Source organism: Salmo trutta, chromosome 36 (genome assembly GCF_901001165.1).
Source record: "Salmo trutta chromosome 36, fSalTru1.1, whole genome shotgun sequence".
Lineage (NCBI taxonomy): Eukaryota > Metazoa > Chordata > Actinopteri > Salmoniformes > Salmonidae > Salmo > Salmo trutta.
Window position 1 is genome coordinate 22,503,696 of NC_042992.1, and position 18,536 is coordinate 22,522,231.

The 18,536-nt window shown below is 48.3% G+C and overlaps 1 protein-coding gene across 2 annotated transcripts in view; it reads left to right on the top strand.

Annotated features, from left to right (window-relative positions):
• The window catches only part of LOC115175661 (thrombospondin type-1 domain-containing protein 7A), a 186,702-nt gene that overhangs the window by 72,617 nt on the left and 95,549 nt on the right, over positions 1 to 18,536 (top strand). For both annotated transcript variants that reach the window (XM_029735072.1, XM_029735073.1), the window contains 2 exons: positions 2,939 to 3,094; positions 13,579 to 13,782. In XM_029735072.1, coding sequence (XP_029590932.1) covers positions 2,939 to 3,094; positions 13,579 to 13,782 — 360 coding nt within the window. The remainder of the gene's footprint in view (positions 1 to 2,938; positions 3,095 to 13,578; positions 13,783 to 18,536) is intronic.

Genomic DNA, 18,536 nt, shown 5'->3' on the forward strand with positions numbered 1-18,536 from the left:
GGATAGAGAGGTAGAGTGAGAGAAGGATGGATAGAGAGGTAGAGTGAGAGAAGGATGGATAGAGAGGTAGAGTGAGAGAAGGATGGATAGAGAGGTAGAGTGAGAGAAGGATGGATAGAGAGGTAGAGTGAGAGAAGGATGGATAGAGAGGTAGAGTGAGAGAAGGATGGATAGAGAGGTAGAGTGAGAGGTAGGAAAGCACACATACTTTCCTTTTAATCCTTTCCTGTCAGCTCTATGGCACAATTACAACTTCCCCATCCACTTTTGGAATTCACTTTCTCATTCTACACTCCCTTCTCTCAATTTCCTTCTCAATCATCTCTCCTGTCTTCAAAACTAAATATTACACGTGGTACAGAACATGAAATACACAGTTCTGGATTATTATAGGGATCAACACAGAATTAGTCTAATCTCAGGCAATATACTGCTGAGTCTATGAAGCATTGTTCACAAATCTCCATCTCAGCTGTAACAGAGCAAAATCTTCAGTCTGATTTAAACTGATGTAATCTTGTTTTTTTGCTTTCAAGGCTGATGTTTTTGTGATTTGTGATTTGACTGAGGCTGGGTGGTGTGTGTGCATGTGCGTACGTGTGTGTGTGTGCAGAGCAGTGGTGTCTCTGAACTCCCTACCGCCTCTCTGCCAGATTAGTCATATAAGCTTGTTACTGTCCTGTGTTTGTACGCATTCTCAGTGGCATTTACATAGGAAAGAAGCTTTATTTGGACACAAAACTCCCCGTTTCAATCATTCTGGGGATTACAGCTGGCTTCAACAAACCCATGTTATGAATGCCAAAATGCTGCTGAAATGAAGTGTGCATAAGAAGCATTGATTATCTAAACGCACGCACGCACTCTCACACACACACACGCACACATATATACACACACACTAATATTTCTGCCGATGTAATAATATCACAGCTCATGTTTGGCTAAACAGGACAGATTTAGATATGTATTCCGTGGGAGTTCCGATATGGACAACAGGGAAAAGCAGCAGGGAGGAAGGGAGAAAGGCAGGGAGGGAGAGTGCAGGGAGCCAGTGAATCTGATGTTACTGTAGTTATTGGATTTGATGGTCATCAGTTCTAGCCAGCTCTGTTCTGTTTGGTTGTAATCAATGTGGATCCTTATTAGAGCGCCCATAGAGACATTCTGTAGCTTGCAGTAGAACGGCTGGCTGTGTGATGCCATCCGGAAGTACAGTTATAGATGTTGATGGCAAGGGATGACAGAGAGTGGAGGAGAGGGGCGAGCCGCAGGTGTCTGGCTGGGCTTGGAGGACTTAGTTTGGCCCCAGGAACCCCTCCGTGGTGTGGTGTATAAGGTAGGGTAGAGACTAGACGAGACCATCTGGCAGGAGACAGAGCGAGAGACGCATGTGGCACCACAAACCAAGGTCACCCAGCACGGAATCGTTCATTAATCAGCTCTTTGCTATTATGGAGGATGACAAAATACAGTAGCTACTTCAGTCCACACACACACACACACACACACACACACACACACACACACACACACACACACACACACACACACACACACACACACACACACACACACACACACACACACACACACACACACACAATGACACGAACACAGTAGATACTTTATATTGACTAGGAGGGTGGGGCAGAAAGGTCAATTGTCTACTAAAATAGCCATGCAGCCTGGAGGAGACGTGAACACTTGTAAAATGGCTTTGATGAAAATGGACCGGCAGACCGTGCAATTATATTATGTGGCGTGACGAGTAAACATGTGGCGTCCTTATCATTTCCAGTCAGTATTGTTACTGCTAGACACACACGCACGCACGCACGCACACACACACACACACACACACACATACACACACACATACACAGCTGTGACACACACCCACACAGTTGTGACACACACACACAGGTAATATGAATGGCTGTGTTTTAAAACATTTGGCCGGTGTCATAGGTAAGCCTTCTAAAGTGGCGTAGGTAAGCCTCCATTCAAAACACTTTAAAGCAGGTGTCAAACTCATGCTTTAAAGGATATGTAGCCTACTCCTCTTGATTGCTCCTATTCAGCTAGCATCGTCAGAGGGATTTTATAATTACTAAAATAGACTAAAATGCTTCACAGATTGACAAAATGGATTATCACTCGACAGGCACGCACTTACACACATATTTTAAAAGACAGTATTCAAAAGACAGACCTTTGGCCAAGTGGTATCAATGTGCATGTGAATGAGTCAGACTCAGGCTTCAGTCACAGCATGGTGATGGAGTGATGGGAAGGACTCATCAGAGAGACTCACCTACTGCTCATTGCTTTATCCACCGTGTGTGTGTGTGTGTGTGTGTGTGTGTGTGTGTGTGTGTGTGTGTGTGTCATTGAGCAGCACCGGGCTGAGCCTGATCTGCCCTTTGGGGATAGAAAGGGGAAAAAAGGCATTTGTTGTTTCAACTAGACTGGATTTAGAAGGATGACGAACAAATTAAAGGCCATACTGTTTGCTATTTGTTGTTTGTTGTCTTGGATTTGAGATGGCGTGAGGATAGGAATATTCATGACTATGAACATTCCTGTGGGGTTTTAGTTGGTGTGAGTTTTATCCATGACTGGTGGAACGATTCATGATTCATTTTCATCCATTAGCCTGAAGTTATAACCCACTACCCAGATGGAGAGGGCCAGGATAAAAGTAGGTAGATCCACAGTGACAGTAATAATATAGCTCATTATGTCCACTATATTACACTATAATCTCTAAGGTCATATCACTGTACTACTTAGATTTCTAACATCGTGTTATTGTATGTTTTCGTACTTGTAAACAGTGACCTATGCCTGGGCCTGCCCTCAACATTACCTAGTTACGCCACATCCCCTGCCCTGTTCTGACATCATGTCTCTGTGGATCTCTCTGTGTTTCTAGCCTCCAGGCCCGTTGATGGTGACCTGTGCCTCAGTCCGCCCCCCAACACCACCCAGCTGTGCCACATCCCCTGTCCTGTGGAGTGTGACGTGTCCTCCTGGGGTGCCTGGGGACCCTGCACCTTTGAAAACTGCCTGGACACAGCTGCCAAGAAAGGTGGGTGGAACACTGCTGTAATTGCGGTTATGCCTAGGCTTTAGCTTTGTGGGCTAACACAAGTCTTGACTTCGATACCCGTTCAGTCAAATAGACGGCCATCTTGAAAGTATGGCATTGGAACACCACATACTGGGTGTAACAGTAATAGCTATACTTTATTGCTCTGGGCTGGGATACAGCACCCAAAGATGTATCAATACAGCACCCAAAGACATGTCAATACAGCACCCAAAGACGTGTCAATACAGCACCCAAAGACGTGTCAATACAGCACCCAAAGACGTGTCAATACAGCACCCAAAGACGTATGAATACAGCACCCAAAGACGTATGAATACAGCACCCAAAGACGTATCAATACAGCACCCAAAGACATATCAATACAGCACCCAAAGACGTATCAATACAGCACCCAAAGACGTGTCAATACAGCACCCAAAGACGTGTCAATACAGCACGCAAAGACGTGTCAATACAGCACCCAAAGACGTATTAATACAGCACCCAAAGACGTGTCAATACAGCACCCAAAGACGTGTCAATACAGCACCCAAAGACGTATCAATACAGCACCCAAAGACGTATGAATACAGCACCCAAAGACGTATCAATACAGCACCCAAAGACATATCAATACAGCACCCAAAGACGTATTAATACAGCACCCAAAGACATATTAATACAGCACCCAAAGAAGTATCAATACAGCACCCAAAGACGTATCAATACAGCACCCAAAGAAGTGTCAATACAGCACCCAAAGACGTGTCAATACAGCACCCAAAGACGTGTCAATACAGCACCCAAAGACGTGTCAATACAGCACCCAAAGACGTATCAATACAGCACCCAAAGACGTATCAATACAGCACCCAAAGACGTATTAATACAGCACCCAAAGAAGTATCAATACAGCAGCCAAAAACGTATGAATACAGCACCCAAAGAAGTATCAATACAGCACCCAAAGAAGTTTCAATACAGCACCCAAAGACGTGTCAATACAGCACCCAAAGACGTATAGTAATTAACACAAGAGGAATAAAATAACATACACAAGAATGGAGCTATATACAGGGAGTACCAGTACCATATCAATGTGGAGCTATATACAGGGAGTACCAGTACCAGATCACTGCGGAGCTATATACAGGGAGTACCAGATCAATGTGGAGCTATATACAGGGAGTACCAGTACCAGATCAATGTGGAGCTATATACAGGGAGTACCAGTACCAGATCACTGCGGAGCTATATACAGGGAGTACCAGATCAATGTGGAGCTATATACAGGGAGTACCAGCACCAGATCAATGTGGAGCTATATACAGGGAGTACCAGATCAATGTGGAGCTATATACAGGGAGTACCAGTACCAGATCAATGTGGAGCTATATACAGGGAGTACCAGTACCAGATCAATGTGGAGCTATATACAGGGAGTACCAGTACCAGATCAATGTGGAGCTATATACAGGGAGTACCAGTACCAGATCAATGTGGAGCTATATACAGGGAGTACAAGTACCAGATCAATGTGGAGCTATATACAGGGAGTACCAGTACCAGATCAATGTGGAGCTATATACAGGGAGTACCAGTACCAGATCAATGTGGAGCTATATACAGGGTGTACCAGTACCAGATCAATGTGGAGCTATATACAGGGAGTACCAGTACCAGATCACTGTGGAGCTATATACAGGGAGTACCAGTACCAGATCAGAGGTATTTGAGGTAGATATGTACATGAAGGCAGGGTAAAGTGACTAGGCATCCGGATAGATAATAATAAGGTATTCGAGGTAGATATGTACATGAAGGCAGGGTAAAGTGACTAGGCATCAGGATAGATAATAATAAGGTATTTGAGGTAGATATGTACATGAAGGCAGGGTAAAGTGACTAGGCATCAGGATAGATAATAATAAGAGTAAAATAAAGAACATAGTATCAGCAGCAAATAATGAGTGTAAAAGTGTGTGAGTGTGTGTGAGAGTATGTGTGTATGTACAGTATGTGTGTTTGTGTTGTGTCGGTATGTGTTTGTGTGTTGACAGTTAGTGCATTCGTCTAAAGATAGCTAGGTGGGACAACCACATCAGTATCACAGGCATAGTAGTTAACTTTTCCTCAATAAAGTAGCTATCAGCAAAGTCAGAGCTTTAAAAGGTCAAGTGCAAGTGTTGGTTCAGTTTTTTATTTTTAGGTGGGGGGGTATTTAAGATACTCTTTGAAGAGGTAGGGTTTCAGGTGCATTCGGAAGATGGGCAAGGACTCTGTTATCCTAGCTTTAGGGGAAAGCTGGTTCCACCATTGGGGTGCCAAGACAGAGAAGAGCTTGGACTGGGCTGAGCAGGAGCTGGTCTCCGGTAGGGGTTGGAGGGCCAAGAGACCAAAGGTGGCAGAACATAGTGCTCGGGTTGGTAGGGAGGGGCAATTCCTCTTGCTGCTCCGTAGGCAAGCATCATGGTCTTGTAGTGGATGTGAGCTTTGACTGGTAGCCAGTGGAGTGTGCGGAGGAGTGAGGTGACTTGGGAAGGTTGAAAACCAGGCGGGCTGCAGCGTTCTGGATAAGTTGCAGGCGTTTGATGGCACCAGCGAGGAGCCCAGCCAACTGCGAGCTGCAGTAGTCCAGACCGGATATTACAAGGGAAAGGAGAAAACTGGTTGAGTGTCATCCGCATAGCGATGATAGGAGAGAGCATGTGAGGATATGATGGAGCCGAGTGATTTGGTGTATAGAGAGAAGAGGAGAGGGCCTAGAACCAATCCCTGGGGGACTCCAGTAGTGAAAGTACGTGGTCCAGACACAGATCCGCTCTACGTCACCTGGTAGGAGCAGCCTGCCAGGTAGGATGCAATCCAAGAGTGTGCAGAGCCTAAGACGCCCAGCCCTGAGAGGGTGGAGAGGAGGAGGTTCACGGTGTCAAAGGCAGTGGATAGATCTAAGATTGTGCAATCAGAGGAGTGAGAGGCAGCTTTGGCAGTGAGGAGAGCCTCCGTGACACAGAGAAGAGCAGTCTCAGTTGAGTGACCAGTCTTGAAGCCTGACTGGTTAGGGTCAAGAAGATCATTCTGAGAGAGATAACGAGAGAGTTGATCAGAGACAGCTTGTTCAAGTGTTTTGGAAATAAAAGAAAGAAGGGATACAGGTCTATAGTATTTGACATCAGATGAGTCCTGTGTTGGTTTCTTGAGGAGGACCAGTTTGAAGTCAGAGGGGACGCAGCGAGTGGTCAGGGATGAGTTGATGAGGGATGTGAAAAGGTCTCCAGAGATGGTTTGGAGAAGGGAGGAGGGGATGGGGTCGAGCGGGCAGGGTGTCCGGCGTATGTAGTGTTTGTGAATGTTTGAGGCTTTTGTGTTGGTGTAACAGTGTAGTGTTTGTGAGTGAGTGTGTATGTGGTTTATATGTATAGTCTAGTGAGTGTGCGTAGGGTTAGTGCAAGATAGAGTCAGTACAGACAGTTTGGGTACCATTAATTGACTATATAGCAGTCTGGATATTTAGCAGTCTTATGGTTTGGGGGTAGAAGCCGTCTCGGAGCCTGTTGGTCCGAGATCTGATGCTCCGGTACCATTTGCCAACAGTCTATGGCTTGGGTGGCTTGAGTCTTTACCAATTTTTCGGACCTTCCCCTGACACCGCCTGGTATAGAGGTTCTGGATGGCAGGGAGCTCGGCCCCAGTGATGTACCCTCTGTAGTGCCTTGCGGTCGGATGCCAAGCAGTTACCATACAAGGCACTGATGCAGCCAGTCAAGATGCTCTCGATGGTGCAGCTGTATATCACATTTTGAGTATCTCAGGGCCCATGCCAAATCTTTTCAGCCTCCTGAGAGGGAAGAGGCGCTGCCATGCCCTCTTCACGACTGTGTGGGTGTGGATGGACCATATTAAGTTCTTAGTGATGTGGACGCCAAGGACTCACAGTCACACACATATACACATACATGCTGGCTGGCTCAGCCCTTAATTATTGCTGGTACAGGAACAGAACAGCGGCAGCAGCAATCTCTTAGCACCAGCCCCCTTCATCACCTCCACCATGGTGACTAATGCATATTGACTCTACCCTAATGAAGCATCTCAAATGGAAGGGACACCGAGAAATTGTCCCCCATGCATCTTAAAGATTGATTCACTCGCGTCTCTCTCTCTTTCTCTCTCTCTCTCTCTCTCTCTCTCTCTCTCGCTCTCTCTCTCGCTCTCTCTTTCTTTTTCTCTGTGTCTCACACTACTGTACAGTATGTCATACAGCACACACACAACCTTGACTGGAGTGTGTGTGTGTCCGTACCCGTCTGTGTATGTGTACACCCTGGCTCTCATTAGCCGAGAGAAGCAGACTCTCAGACCATCCTCTGGGCATTTCCTATTTTTATCCCTGTGACAACGAGCTCTATGCAGCATCAACATGCCCTGATCTCCCAGTATTAGTTCAATCAATGTTTGTCACTTTTTGTGTTGGCTGTCCAAATGGACTGTCTGCACACACACACTGTGATAGTGTCTATCAACCAATATGTTATGGATTCTAGTAACATACTGCACCGTTTGTGGGAGATAGGTTTTCAAAATATTGGCTGGTTTCTTAGATATGTGTCTCAGCCGCGGCCTTTGAGATGTTGCAACACCATACTGTAGTGGAGAAGTCATTATAGCCTACACTTTTCTCCATCAATATGTTTATCTGTGCAAAGAGTCCTCAGGCTCTGACAGGGTGGAAAGGCCTCAGTCAATCTGTTCATCTTGCTGTCCTTTACTGTGGTTCGACAGACAGTAGTGATATTAAAGAAAAAACCCTGTCTGGACCCCTATTATATCCATTATCCCCTCTATTACACCCCCATCCCCTATGGCCTTCACCCATCCTAAACCTTCCTCCTCAGCCCTTCTCTTCACACTCTTTCCCTCACCCCCTGTCCCTGTTAAACTAAACCTTCCACCTCAGCCCTTCTCTTCACACTCTTTCCCTCACCTCCTGTCCCTGTTAAACTAAACCTTCCACCTCAGCCCTTCTCTTCACACTCTTTCCCTCACCCCCTGTCCCTGTTAAACTAAACCTTCCACCTCAGCCCTTCTCTTCACACTCTTTCCCTCACCCCCTGTCCCTGTTAAACTAAACCTTCCACCTCAGCCCTTCTCTTCACACTCTTTCCCTCACCCCCTGTCCCTGTTAAACTAAACCTTCCACCTCAGCCCTTCTCTTCACACTCTTTCCCTCACCCCCTGTCCCTGTTAAACTAAACCTTCCACCTCAGCCCTTCTCTTCACACTCTTTCCCTCACCCCCTGTCCCTGTTAAACTAAACCTTCCTCCTCAGCCCTTCTCTTCACACTCTTTCCCTCACCCCCTGTCCCTGTTAAACTAAACCTTCCACCTCAGCCCTTCTCTTCACACTCTTTCCCTCACCCCCTGTCCCTGTTAAACTAAACCTTCCACCTCAGCCCTTCTCTTCACACTCTTTCCCTCACCCCCTGTCCCTGTTAAACTAAACCTTCCACCTCAGCCCTTCTCTTCACACTCTTTCCCTCACCCCCTGTCCCTGTTAAACTAAACCTTCCACCTCAGCCCTTCTCTTCACACTCTTTCCCTCACCCCCTGTCCCTGTTAAACTAAACCTTCCTCCTCAGCCCTTCTCTTCACACTCTTTCCCTCACCCCCTGTCCCTGTTAAACTAAACCTTCCACCTCAGCCCTTCTCTTCACACTCTTTCCCTCACCCCCCTGTCCCTGTTAAACTAAACCTTCCACCTCAGCCCTTCTCTTCACACTCTTTCCCTCACCCCCCTGTCCCTGTTAAACTAAACCTTCCACCTCAGCCCTTCTCTTCACACTCTTTCCCTCACCCCCTGTCCCTGTTAAACTAAACCTTCCACCTCAGCCCTTCTCTTCACACTCTTTCCCTCACCTCCTGTCCCTGTTAAACTAAACCTTCCACCTCAGCCCTTCTCTTCACACTCTTTCCCTCACCCCCTGTCCCTGTTAAACTAAACCTTCCACCTCAGCCCTTCTCTTCACACTCTTTCCCTCACCCCCTGTCCCTGTTAAACTAAACCTTCCACCTCAGCCCTTCTCTTCACACTCTTTCCCTCACCCCCTGTCCCTGTTAAACTAAACCATCCACCTCAGCCCTGACATCTGACATCCTCCAGCTGACCCTCCTGATTAAATAGAGGGTTCGGGAAGAAAAGGACCGAATCCAAAATAATCTGAGGAAATATAGCCATCATCCACCTGAGTCCTCCAGTTCTGCTGGCTCCCCCATGGTCCTCCTCTTTTATCAGGCTGCAGCAACAGTGGGGATTAGACCCTGGGGCTGGGGGTAAGGCGACATTGGGCTGGGCATGCAGGTGTTAACATAACACACATACATGCACGTACGCAGGCACACACAGGTGCGCACGTACGCAGGCACACACATACACACACCAGCAATCACCACTTCCATGTCCTTGAGCATAGCAAGAGGAAAGCCCTCGGCCTTTGAACAGCACAAATCCCAGCCGTGTTAATGGATTGCTGCATACATTAGTATACATGAGTCACTTTGGGTAAAAGCCTGGGTTAATGAGGAGAGAATAATAATAGTCATTATGGGAAGCTGTTTCTCTAATGTATGTCATCTTCTGGGGCTTAATGGTCCTGTCGTGTTAAATAAATAAATACATAAATGTTATCATCAAAGCCAAGACACTCTGTGACGGTAGCAGAACAGAAGGAACTTCATGTACTGAAGATAGACATTAAGTTGTGACTCCTTGAAAAACAAGTTAAGCTATCCTTAAAAGTGCTACCACAGAGGGGGAGGTTGGTGTTGAGACAGGCCCTGAAAAGTGTTACCATAGAGGGGGAGGTTGGTGTTGAGAGAGGCCCTGAAAAGTGTTACCACAGAGGGGGAGGTTGGTGTTGAGAGAGGCTCTGAAAAGTGTTACCACAGAGGGGGAGGTTGGTGTTGAGAGAGGCTCTGAAAAGTGTTACCATAGAGGGGGAGGTTGGTGTTGAGAGAGGCCCTGAAAAGTGTTACCATAGAGGGGGAGGTTGGTGTTGAGAGAGGCCCTGAAAAGTGTTACCATAGAGGGGGAGGTTGGTGTTGAGAGAGGCCCTGAAAAGTGTTACCACAGAGGGGGAGGTTGGTGTTGAGAGAGGCTCTGAAAAGTGTTACCACAGAGGGGGAGGTTGGTGTTGAGAGAGCCCCTGAAAAGTGTTACCATAGAGGGGGAGGTTGGTGTTGAGAGAGGCCCTGAAAAGTGTTACCATAGAGGGGGAGGTTGGTGTTGAGAGAGGCTCTGAAAAGTGTTACCATAGAGGGGGAGGTTGGTGTTGAGAGAGGCCCTGAAAAGTGTTACCATAGAGGGGGAGGTTGGTGTTGAGAGAGGCTCTGAAAAGTGTTACCATAGAGGGGGAGGTTGGTGTTGAGAGAGGCCCTGAAAAGTGTTACCATAGAGGGGGAGGTTGGTGTTGAGAGAGGCCCTGAAAAGTGTTACCATAGAGGGGGAGGTTGGTGTTGAGAGAGGCCCTGAAAAGTGTTACCATAGAGGGGGAGGTTGGTGTTGAGAGAGGCCCTGAAAAGTGTTACCATAGAGGGGGAGGTTGGTGTTGAGAGAGGCCCTGAAAAGTGTTACCATAGAGGGGGAGGTTGGTGTTGAGAGAGGCCCTGAAAAGTGTTACCATAGAGGGGGAGGTTGGTGTTGAGAGAGGCCCTGAAAAGTGTTACCATAGAGGGGGAGGTTGGTGTTGAGAGAGGCCCTGAAAAGTGTTACCATAGAGGGGGAGGTTGGTGTTGAGAGAGGCCCTGAAAAGTGTTACCATAGAGGGGGAGGTTGGTGTTGAGAGAGGCTCTGAAAAGTGTTACCACAGAGGGGGAGGTTGGTGTTGAGAGAGCCCCTGAAAAGTGTTACCATAGAGGGGGAGGTTGGTGTTGAGAGAGGCCCTGAAAAGTGTTACCATAGAGGGGGAGGTTGGTGTTGAGAGAGGCTCTGAAAAGTGTTACCATAGAGGGGGAGGTTGGTGTTGAGAGAGGCCCTGAAAAGTGTTACCATAGAGGGGGAGGTTGGTGTTGAGAGAGGCTCTGAAAAGTGTTACCATAGAGGGGGAGGTTGGTGTTGAGAGAGGCCCTGAAAAGTGTTACCATAGAGGGGGAGGTTGGTGTTGAGAGAGGCCCTGAAAAGTGTTACCATAGAGGGGGAGGTTGGTGTTGAGAGAGGCCCTGAAAAGTGTTACCATAGAGGGGGAGGTTGGTGTTGAGAGAGGCCCTGAAAAGTGTTACCATAGAGGGGGAGGTTGGTGTTGAGAGAGGCCCTGAAAAGTGTTACCATAGAGGGGGAGGTTGGTGTTGAGAGAGGCCCTGAAAAGTGTTACCATAGAGGGGGAGGTTGGTGTTGAGAGAGGCTCTGAAAAGTGTTACCATAGAGGGGGAGGTTGGTGTTGAGAGAGGCCCAGAAAAGTGTTACCATAGAGGGGGAGGTTGGTGTTGAGAGAGGCCCTGAAAAGTGTTACCATAGAGGGGGAGGTTGGTGTTGAGAGAGGCCCTGAAAAGTGTTACCATAGAGGGGGAGGTTGGTGTTGAGAGAGGCCCTGAAAAGTGTTACCACAGAGGGGGAGGTTGGTGTTGAGAGAGGCCCTGAAAAGTGTTACCATAGAGGGGGAGGTTGGTGTTGAGAGAGGCCCTGAAAAGTGTTACCATAGAGGGGGAGGTTGGTGTTGAGAGAGGCCCTGAAAAGTGTTACCACAGAGGGGGAGGTTGGTGTTGAGAGAGGCTCTGAAAAGTGTTACCACAGAGGGGGAGGTTGGTGTTGAGAGAGCCCCTGAAAAGTGTTACCATAGAGGGGGAGGTTGGTGTTGAGAGAGGCCCTGAAAAGTGTTACCATAGAGGGGGAGGTTGGTGTTGAGAGAGGCTCTGAAAAGTGTTACCATAGAGGGGGAGGTTGGTGTTGAGAGAGGCCCTGAAAAGTGTTACCATAGAGGGGGAGGTTGGTGTTGAGAGAGGCTCTGAAAAGTGTTACCATAGAGGGGGAGGTTGGTGTTGAGAGAGGCCCTGAAAAGTGTTACCATAGAGGGGGAGGTTGGTGTTGAGAGAGGCCCTGAAAAGTGTTACCATAGAGGGGGAGGTTGGTGTTGAGAGAGGCCCTGAAAAGTGTTACCATAGAGGGGGAGGTTGGTGTTGAGAGAGGCCCTGAAAAGTGTTACCATAGAGGGGGAGGTTGGTGTTGAGAGAGGCCCTGAAAAGTGTTACCATAGAGGGGGAGGTTGGTGTTGAGAGAGGCCCTGAAAAGTGTTACCATAGAGGGGGAGGTTGGTGTTGAGAGAGGCCCTGAAAAGTGTTACCATAGAGGGGGAGGTTGGTGTTGAGAGAGGCCCTGAAAAGTGTTACCATAGAGGGGGAGGTTGGTGTTGAGAGAGGCCCTGAAAAGTGTTACCATAGAGGGGGAGGTTGGTGTTGAGAGAGGCTCTGAAAAGTGTTACCACAGAGGGGGAGGTTGGTGTTGAGAGAGCCCCTGAAAAGTGTTACCATAGAGGGGAGGTTGGTGTTGAGAGAGGCCCTGAAAAGTGTTACCATAGAGGGGGAGGTTGGTGTTGAGAGAGGCTCTGAAAAGTGTTACCATAGAGGGGGAGGTTGGTGTTGAGAGAGGCCCTGAAAAGTGTTACCATAGAGGGGGAGGTTGGTGTTGAGAGAGGCTCTGAAAAGTGTTACCATAGAGGGGGAGGTTGGTGTTGAGAGAGGCCCCTGAAAAGTGTTACCATAGAGGGGGAGGTTGGTGTTGAGAGAGGCCCTGAAAAGTGTTACCATAGAGGGGGAGGTTGGTGTTGAGAGAGGCCCTGAAAAGTGTTACCATAGAGGGGGAGGTTGGTGTTGAGAGAGGCCCTGAAAAGTGTTACCATAGAGGGGGAGGTTGGTGTTGAGAGAGGCCCTGAAAAGTGTTACCATAGAGGGGGAGGTTGGTGTTGAGAGAGGCCCTGAAAAGTGTTACCATAGAGGGGGAGGTTGGTGTTGAGAGAGGCTCTGAAAAGTGTTACCATAGAGGGGGAGGTTGGTGTTGAGAGAGGCCCAGAAAAGTGTTACCATAGAGGGGGAGGTTGGTGTTGAGAGAGGCCCTGAAAAGTGTTACCATAGAGGGGGAGGTTGGTGTTGAGAGAGGCCCTGAAAAGTGTTACCATAGAGGGGGAGGTTGGTGTTGAGAGAGGCCCTGAAAAGTGTTACCATAGAGGGGGAGGTTGGTGTTGAGAGAGGCCCTGAAAAGTGTTACCATAGAGGGGGAGGTTGGTGTTGAGAGAGGCCCTGAAAAGTGTTACCATAGAGGGGGAGGTTGGTGTTGAGGGAGGCCCTGAAAGGTTTAACACAGGGGGACTATACTTTATTTCAATGTTATTTGGGATAGTAGAAGCAGATCATAGAATGGCATAATTATACAGCTATTTATGGTTCCATGGCAGCACCGGTATACCTAGATCTGTTTTCCTGTCTTTTCCTACCAGGGTTCAAACTGAGGAAGAGGAGGATTGTCAACGAGCCCACGGGAGGAACAGGAAGCTGCCCTCACCTGGTGGAGGCCATACCATGTGACGAGCCCAGCTGCTATGATTGGCTGCTGGTGAAGCTGGATGAGTGTATCCCGGACAACGAGAGAGAGTGTGGACCAGGCACCCAGATACCACAAGTCCAGTGTGTCAACAGTGATGGTAAAGAGAGAGAGAGCGAGAGAGAGAGAGATGGATGACATAAGTCTATTATATCGATGTGTTAATTACCGTGTAACAATGGATTTTCATGGTTTGTTCAGGGGTTGTGTTACAATACGTTTTGGGTGAATTGCGGCTCAGAGAACCATATTGTTTTGGCTTTAGCTTTACTGCCTTAAACTGTGTCTGCGGGGGCTCGGCCTTAGACAATGCCTAAGTGTGTGTGTGTGTGTGTGTGTGTGTGTGTGTGTGTGTGTGTGTGTGTGTGTGTGTGTCCAAAAGGGTAATTGCTGTTTCTGTAGCAATCTTGTTTTGTGGATATTCATTATATTTATTGTTTGTCTTGATCCTAAGATTGCACAGAGCTATGGAGGCTTGTGCGTGTGTGTGTGTGTGTGTGTGCGCATGCGCGTGCAAAGCTTTGTGCTAAAGCGTCTGACTGCAGCGTCTGACTGCAGCCACACCAGCCACGGCGTGCTGCCTGATATCCCATGGGGCCAAGGGGCCAGGCACAAGCCACTGCTGGTCGTAATTGTGCTCGCTGAGACACACACAGAGCTGTGCTGGCACTGCCTGAGGAGACACACACACACACACACACACACACACACACACACACACACACACACACACAGGGACAGAGATAGATATACAGCACCTGCTTGTTCATGTTCTCTCCAAATGAAACTGGGCTACAGAGACATAATGCAGTTAGCATGTGAGAGTAAATGAAGAAACAGTAACCACAGTGCTTGTTGCTTTTGGCAAGCACGGTACTATTACTGTAGACGTCCACCATTTGAAGACTGAAGAGAGCAGCTTTATTTGTTTGGTTGGTATAGTCTTAGTCTAACAGGGCACAAATTGAAATCCTTTACTTTCCTCATTCTTATTCACACACCAAATGACAACTCTACCATTGTCTCTTAAAACCTACGATTTACATTGTTTTTCTAACAGTGCCGAACCAGGATGCTAAAATCAAAGAGATGCATAACTCCTCAAACCCGTCTTCACACAGATCGCATTATTCTCTGATCGTGTCTGACACAGAGCAAACATTTGTTATGGCATGTGTAATAGGTGCACTTTGGGAGGAGTGTAACTGATGCGTTTTTTTTGTGGTTTGGGAGGTGAGCGTTTTAGTCAGGGAAGACCGAAGGGACCTTGTGTTTTAGTCAGGGAAGACCGAAGGGACCTTGTGTTTTAGTCAGGGAAGACCGAAGGGACCTTGTGTTTTAGTCAGGGAAGACCGAAGGGACCTTGGTTTTAGTCAGGGATGACCGAAGGGACCTTGTGTTTTAGTCAGGGAAGACCGAAGGGACCTTGGTTTTAGTCAGGGAAGACCGAAGGCACCTTGTGTTTTAGTCAGGGAAGACCGAAGGGACCTTGTGTTTAGTCAGGGAAGACCGAACGGACCTTGTGTTTCAGTCAGGGAAGACCGAAGGGACCTTGTGTTTTAGTCAGGGAAGACCGAAGGGACCTTGTGTTTCAGTCAGGGAAGACCGAACGGGACCTTGTGTTTTAGTCAGGGAAGAACGAAGGGACCTTGTGTTTTAGTCAGGGAAGACCGAAGGGACCTTGGTTTTAGTCAGGGAAGACCGAAGGGACCTTGTGTTTTAGTCAGGGAAGACCGAAGGGACCTTGTGTTTTAGTCAGGGAAGACCGAAGGGACCTTGTGTTTTAGTCAGGGAAGACCGAAGGGACCTTGTGTTTTAGTCAGGGAAGACCGAAGGGACCTTGAGTTTAGTCAGGGAAGACCGAAGGGACCTTGTGTTTCAGTCAGGGAAGACCGAAGGGACCTTGTGTTTAGTCAGGGAAGACCGAAGGGACCTTGTATTTAGTCAGGGAAGACCGAAGGGACCTTGTGTTTTAGTCAGGGAAGACCGAAGGGACCTTGTGTTTAGTCAGGGAAGACCGAACGGACCTTGTGTTTCAGTCAGGGAAGACCGAAGGGACCTTGTGTTTTAGTCAGGGAAGACCGAAGGGACCTTGTGTTTAGTCAGGGAAGACCGAAGGGACCTTGTGTTTAGTCAGGGAAGACCGAAGGGACCTTGTGTTTTAGTCAGGGAAGACCGAAGGGACCTTGTGTTTAGTCAGGGAAGACCGAAGGGACCTTGTGTTTTAGTCAGGGAAGACCGAAGGGACCTTGTGTTTTAGTCAGGGAAGACCGAAGGGACCTTGTGTTTCAGTCAGGGAAGACCAAAGGGACCTTGGTTTTAGTCAGGGAAGACCGAAGGGACCTTGTGTTTTAGTCAGGGAAGACCGAAGGGACCTTGTGTTTAGTCAGGGAAGACCGAACGGACCTTGTGTTTCAGTCAGGGAAGACCGAAGGGACCTTGTGTTTTAGTCAGGGAAGACCGAAGGGACCTTGTGTTTCAGTCAGGGAAGACCGAAGGGACCTTGTGTTTTAGTCAGGGAAGAACGAAGGGACCTTGTGTTTCAGTCAGGGAAGACCGAAGGGACCTTGTGTTTCAGTCAGGGAAGACCGAAGGGACCTTGTGTTTTAGTCAGGGAAGAACGAAGGGACCTTGTGTTTCAGTCAGGGAAGACCGAAGGGACCTTGGTTTTAGTCAGGGAATACCGAAGGGACCTTGTGTTTTAGTCAGGGAAGACCGAAGGGACCTTGTGTTTTAGTCAGGGAAGACCGAAGGGACCTTGAGTTTAGTCAGGGAAGACCGAAAGGACCTTGTGTTTCAGTCAGGGAAGACCGAAGGGACCTTGTGTTTAGTCAGGGAAGACCGAAGGGACCTTGTATTTAGTCAGGGAAGACCGAAGGGACCTTGTGTTTTAGTCAGGGAAGACCGAAGGGACCTTGTGTTTAGTCAGGGAAGACCGAACGGACCTTGTGTTTCAGTCAGGGAAGACCGAAGGGACCTTGTGTTTTAGTCAGGGAAGACCGAAGGGACCTTGTGTTTTAGTCAGGGAAGACCGAAGGGACCTTGAGTTTAGTCAGGGAAGACCGAACGGACCTTGTGTTTCAGTCAGGGAAGACCGAAGGGACCTTGTGTTTAGTCAGGGAAGACCGAAGGGACCTTGTGTTTTTGTCAGGGAAGAATGAAGGGACCTTGGTTTCAGTCAGGGAAGACAGAAGGGACCTTGTGTTTCAGTCAGGGAAGACTGAAGGGACCTTGTGTTTTAGTCAGGGAAGACCGAAGGGACCTTGGTTTTAGTCAGGGAAGACCGAAGGGACCTTGTGTTTTAGTCAGGGAGGACCGAAGGGACCTTGTGTTTTAGTCAGGGAAGACCGAAGGGACCTTGTGTTTTAGTCAGGGAAGACCGAAGGGACCTTATGTTTCAGTCAGGGAAGACTGAAGGGACCTTGTGTTTTAGTCAGGGACGACCGAAGGGACCTTGGTTTTAGTCAGGGAAGACCGAAGGGACCTTGTGTTTTAGTCAGGGAAGACCGAAGGGACCTTGGTTTTAGTCAGGGAAGACCGATGAGACCTTGTGGTTTAGTCAGGGAAGACCGAAGGGACCTTGTGTTTAGTCAGGGAAGACCGAACGGACCTTGTGTTTCAGTCAGGGAAGACCGAAGGGACCTTGTGTTTTAGTCAGGGAAGACCGAACGGACCTTGTGTTTCAGTCAGGGAAGACCGAACGGGACCTTGTGTTTTAGTCAGGGAAGAACGAAGGGACCTTGTGTTTCAGTCAGGGAAGACCGAAGGGACCTTGGTTTTAGTCAGGGAAGACCGAAGGGACCTTGTGTTTTAGTCAGGGAAGACCGAAGGGACCTTGTGTTTTAGTCAGGGAAGACCGAAGGGACCTTGTGTTTTAGTCAGGGAAGACCGAAGGGACCTTGTGTTTTAGTCAGGGAAGACCGAAGGGACCTTGAGTTTAGTCAGGGAAGACCGAAGGGACCTTGTGTTTCAGTCAGGGAAGACCGAAGGGACCTTGTGTTTAGTCAGGGAAGACCGAAGGGACCTTGTATTTAGTCAGGGAAGACCGAAGGGACCTTGTGTTTAGTCAGGGAAGACCGAACGGACCTTGTGTTTCAGTCAGGGAAGACCAAAGGGACCTTGTGTTTTAGTCAGGGAAGACCGAAGGGACCTTGTGTTTAGTCAGGGAAGACCGAAGGGACCTTGTGTTTAGTCAGGGAAGACCGAAGGGACCTTGTGTTTTAGTCAGGGAAGACCGAAGGGACCTTGTGTTTAGTCAGGGAAGACCGAAGGGACCTTGTGTTTTAGTCAGGGAAGACCGAAGGGACCTTGTGTTTTAGTCAGGGAAGACCGAAGGGACCTTGTGTTTCAGTCAGGGAAGACCGAAGGGACCTTGGTTTTAGTCAGGGAAGACCGAAGGGACCTTGTGTTTTAGTCAGGGAAGACCGAAGGGACCTTGTGTTTAGTCAGGGAAGACCGAACGGACCTTGTGTTTCAGTCAGGGAAGACCGAAGGGACCTTGTGTTTTAGTCAGGGAAGACCGAAGGGACCTTGTGTTTCAGTCAGGGAATACCGAAGGGACCTTGTGTTTTAGTCAGGGAAGAACGAAGGGACCTTGTGTTTCAGTCAGGGAAGACCGAAGGGACCTTGGTTTTAGTCAGGGAATACCGAAGGGACCTTGTGTTTTAGTCAGGGAAGACCGAACGGACCTTGTGTTTTAGTCAGGGAAGACCGAAGGGACCTTGTGTTTTAGTCAGGGAAGACCGAAGGGACCTTGTGTTTTAGTCAGGGAAGACCGAAGGGACCTTGAGTTTAGTCAGGGAAGACCGAAAGGACCTTGTGTTTCAGTCAGGGAAGACCGAAGGGACCTTGTGT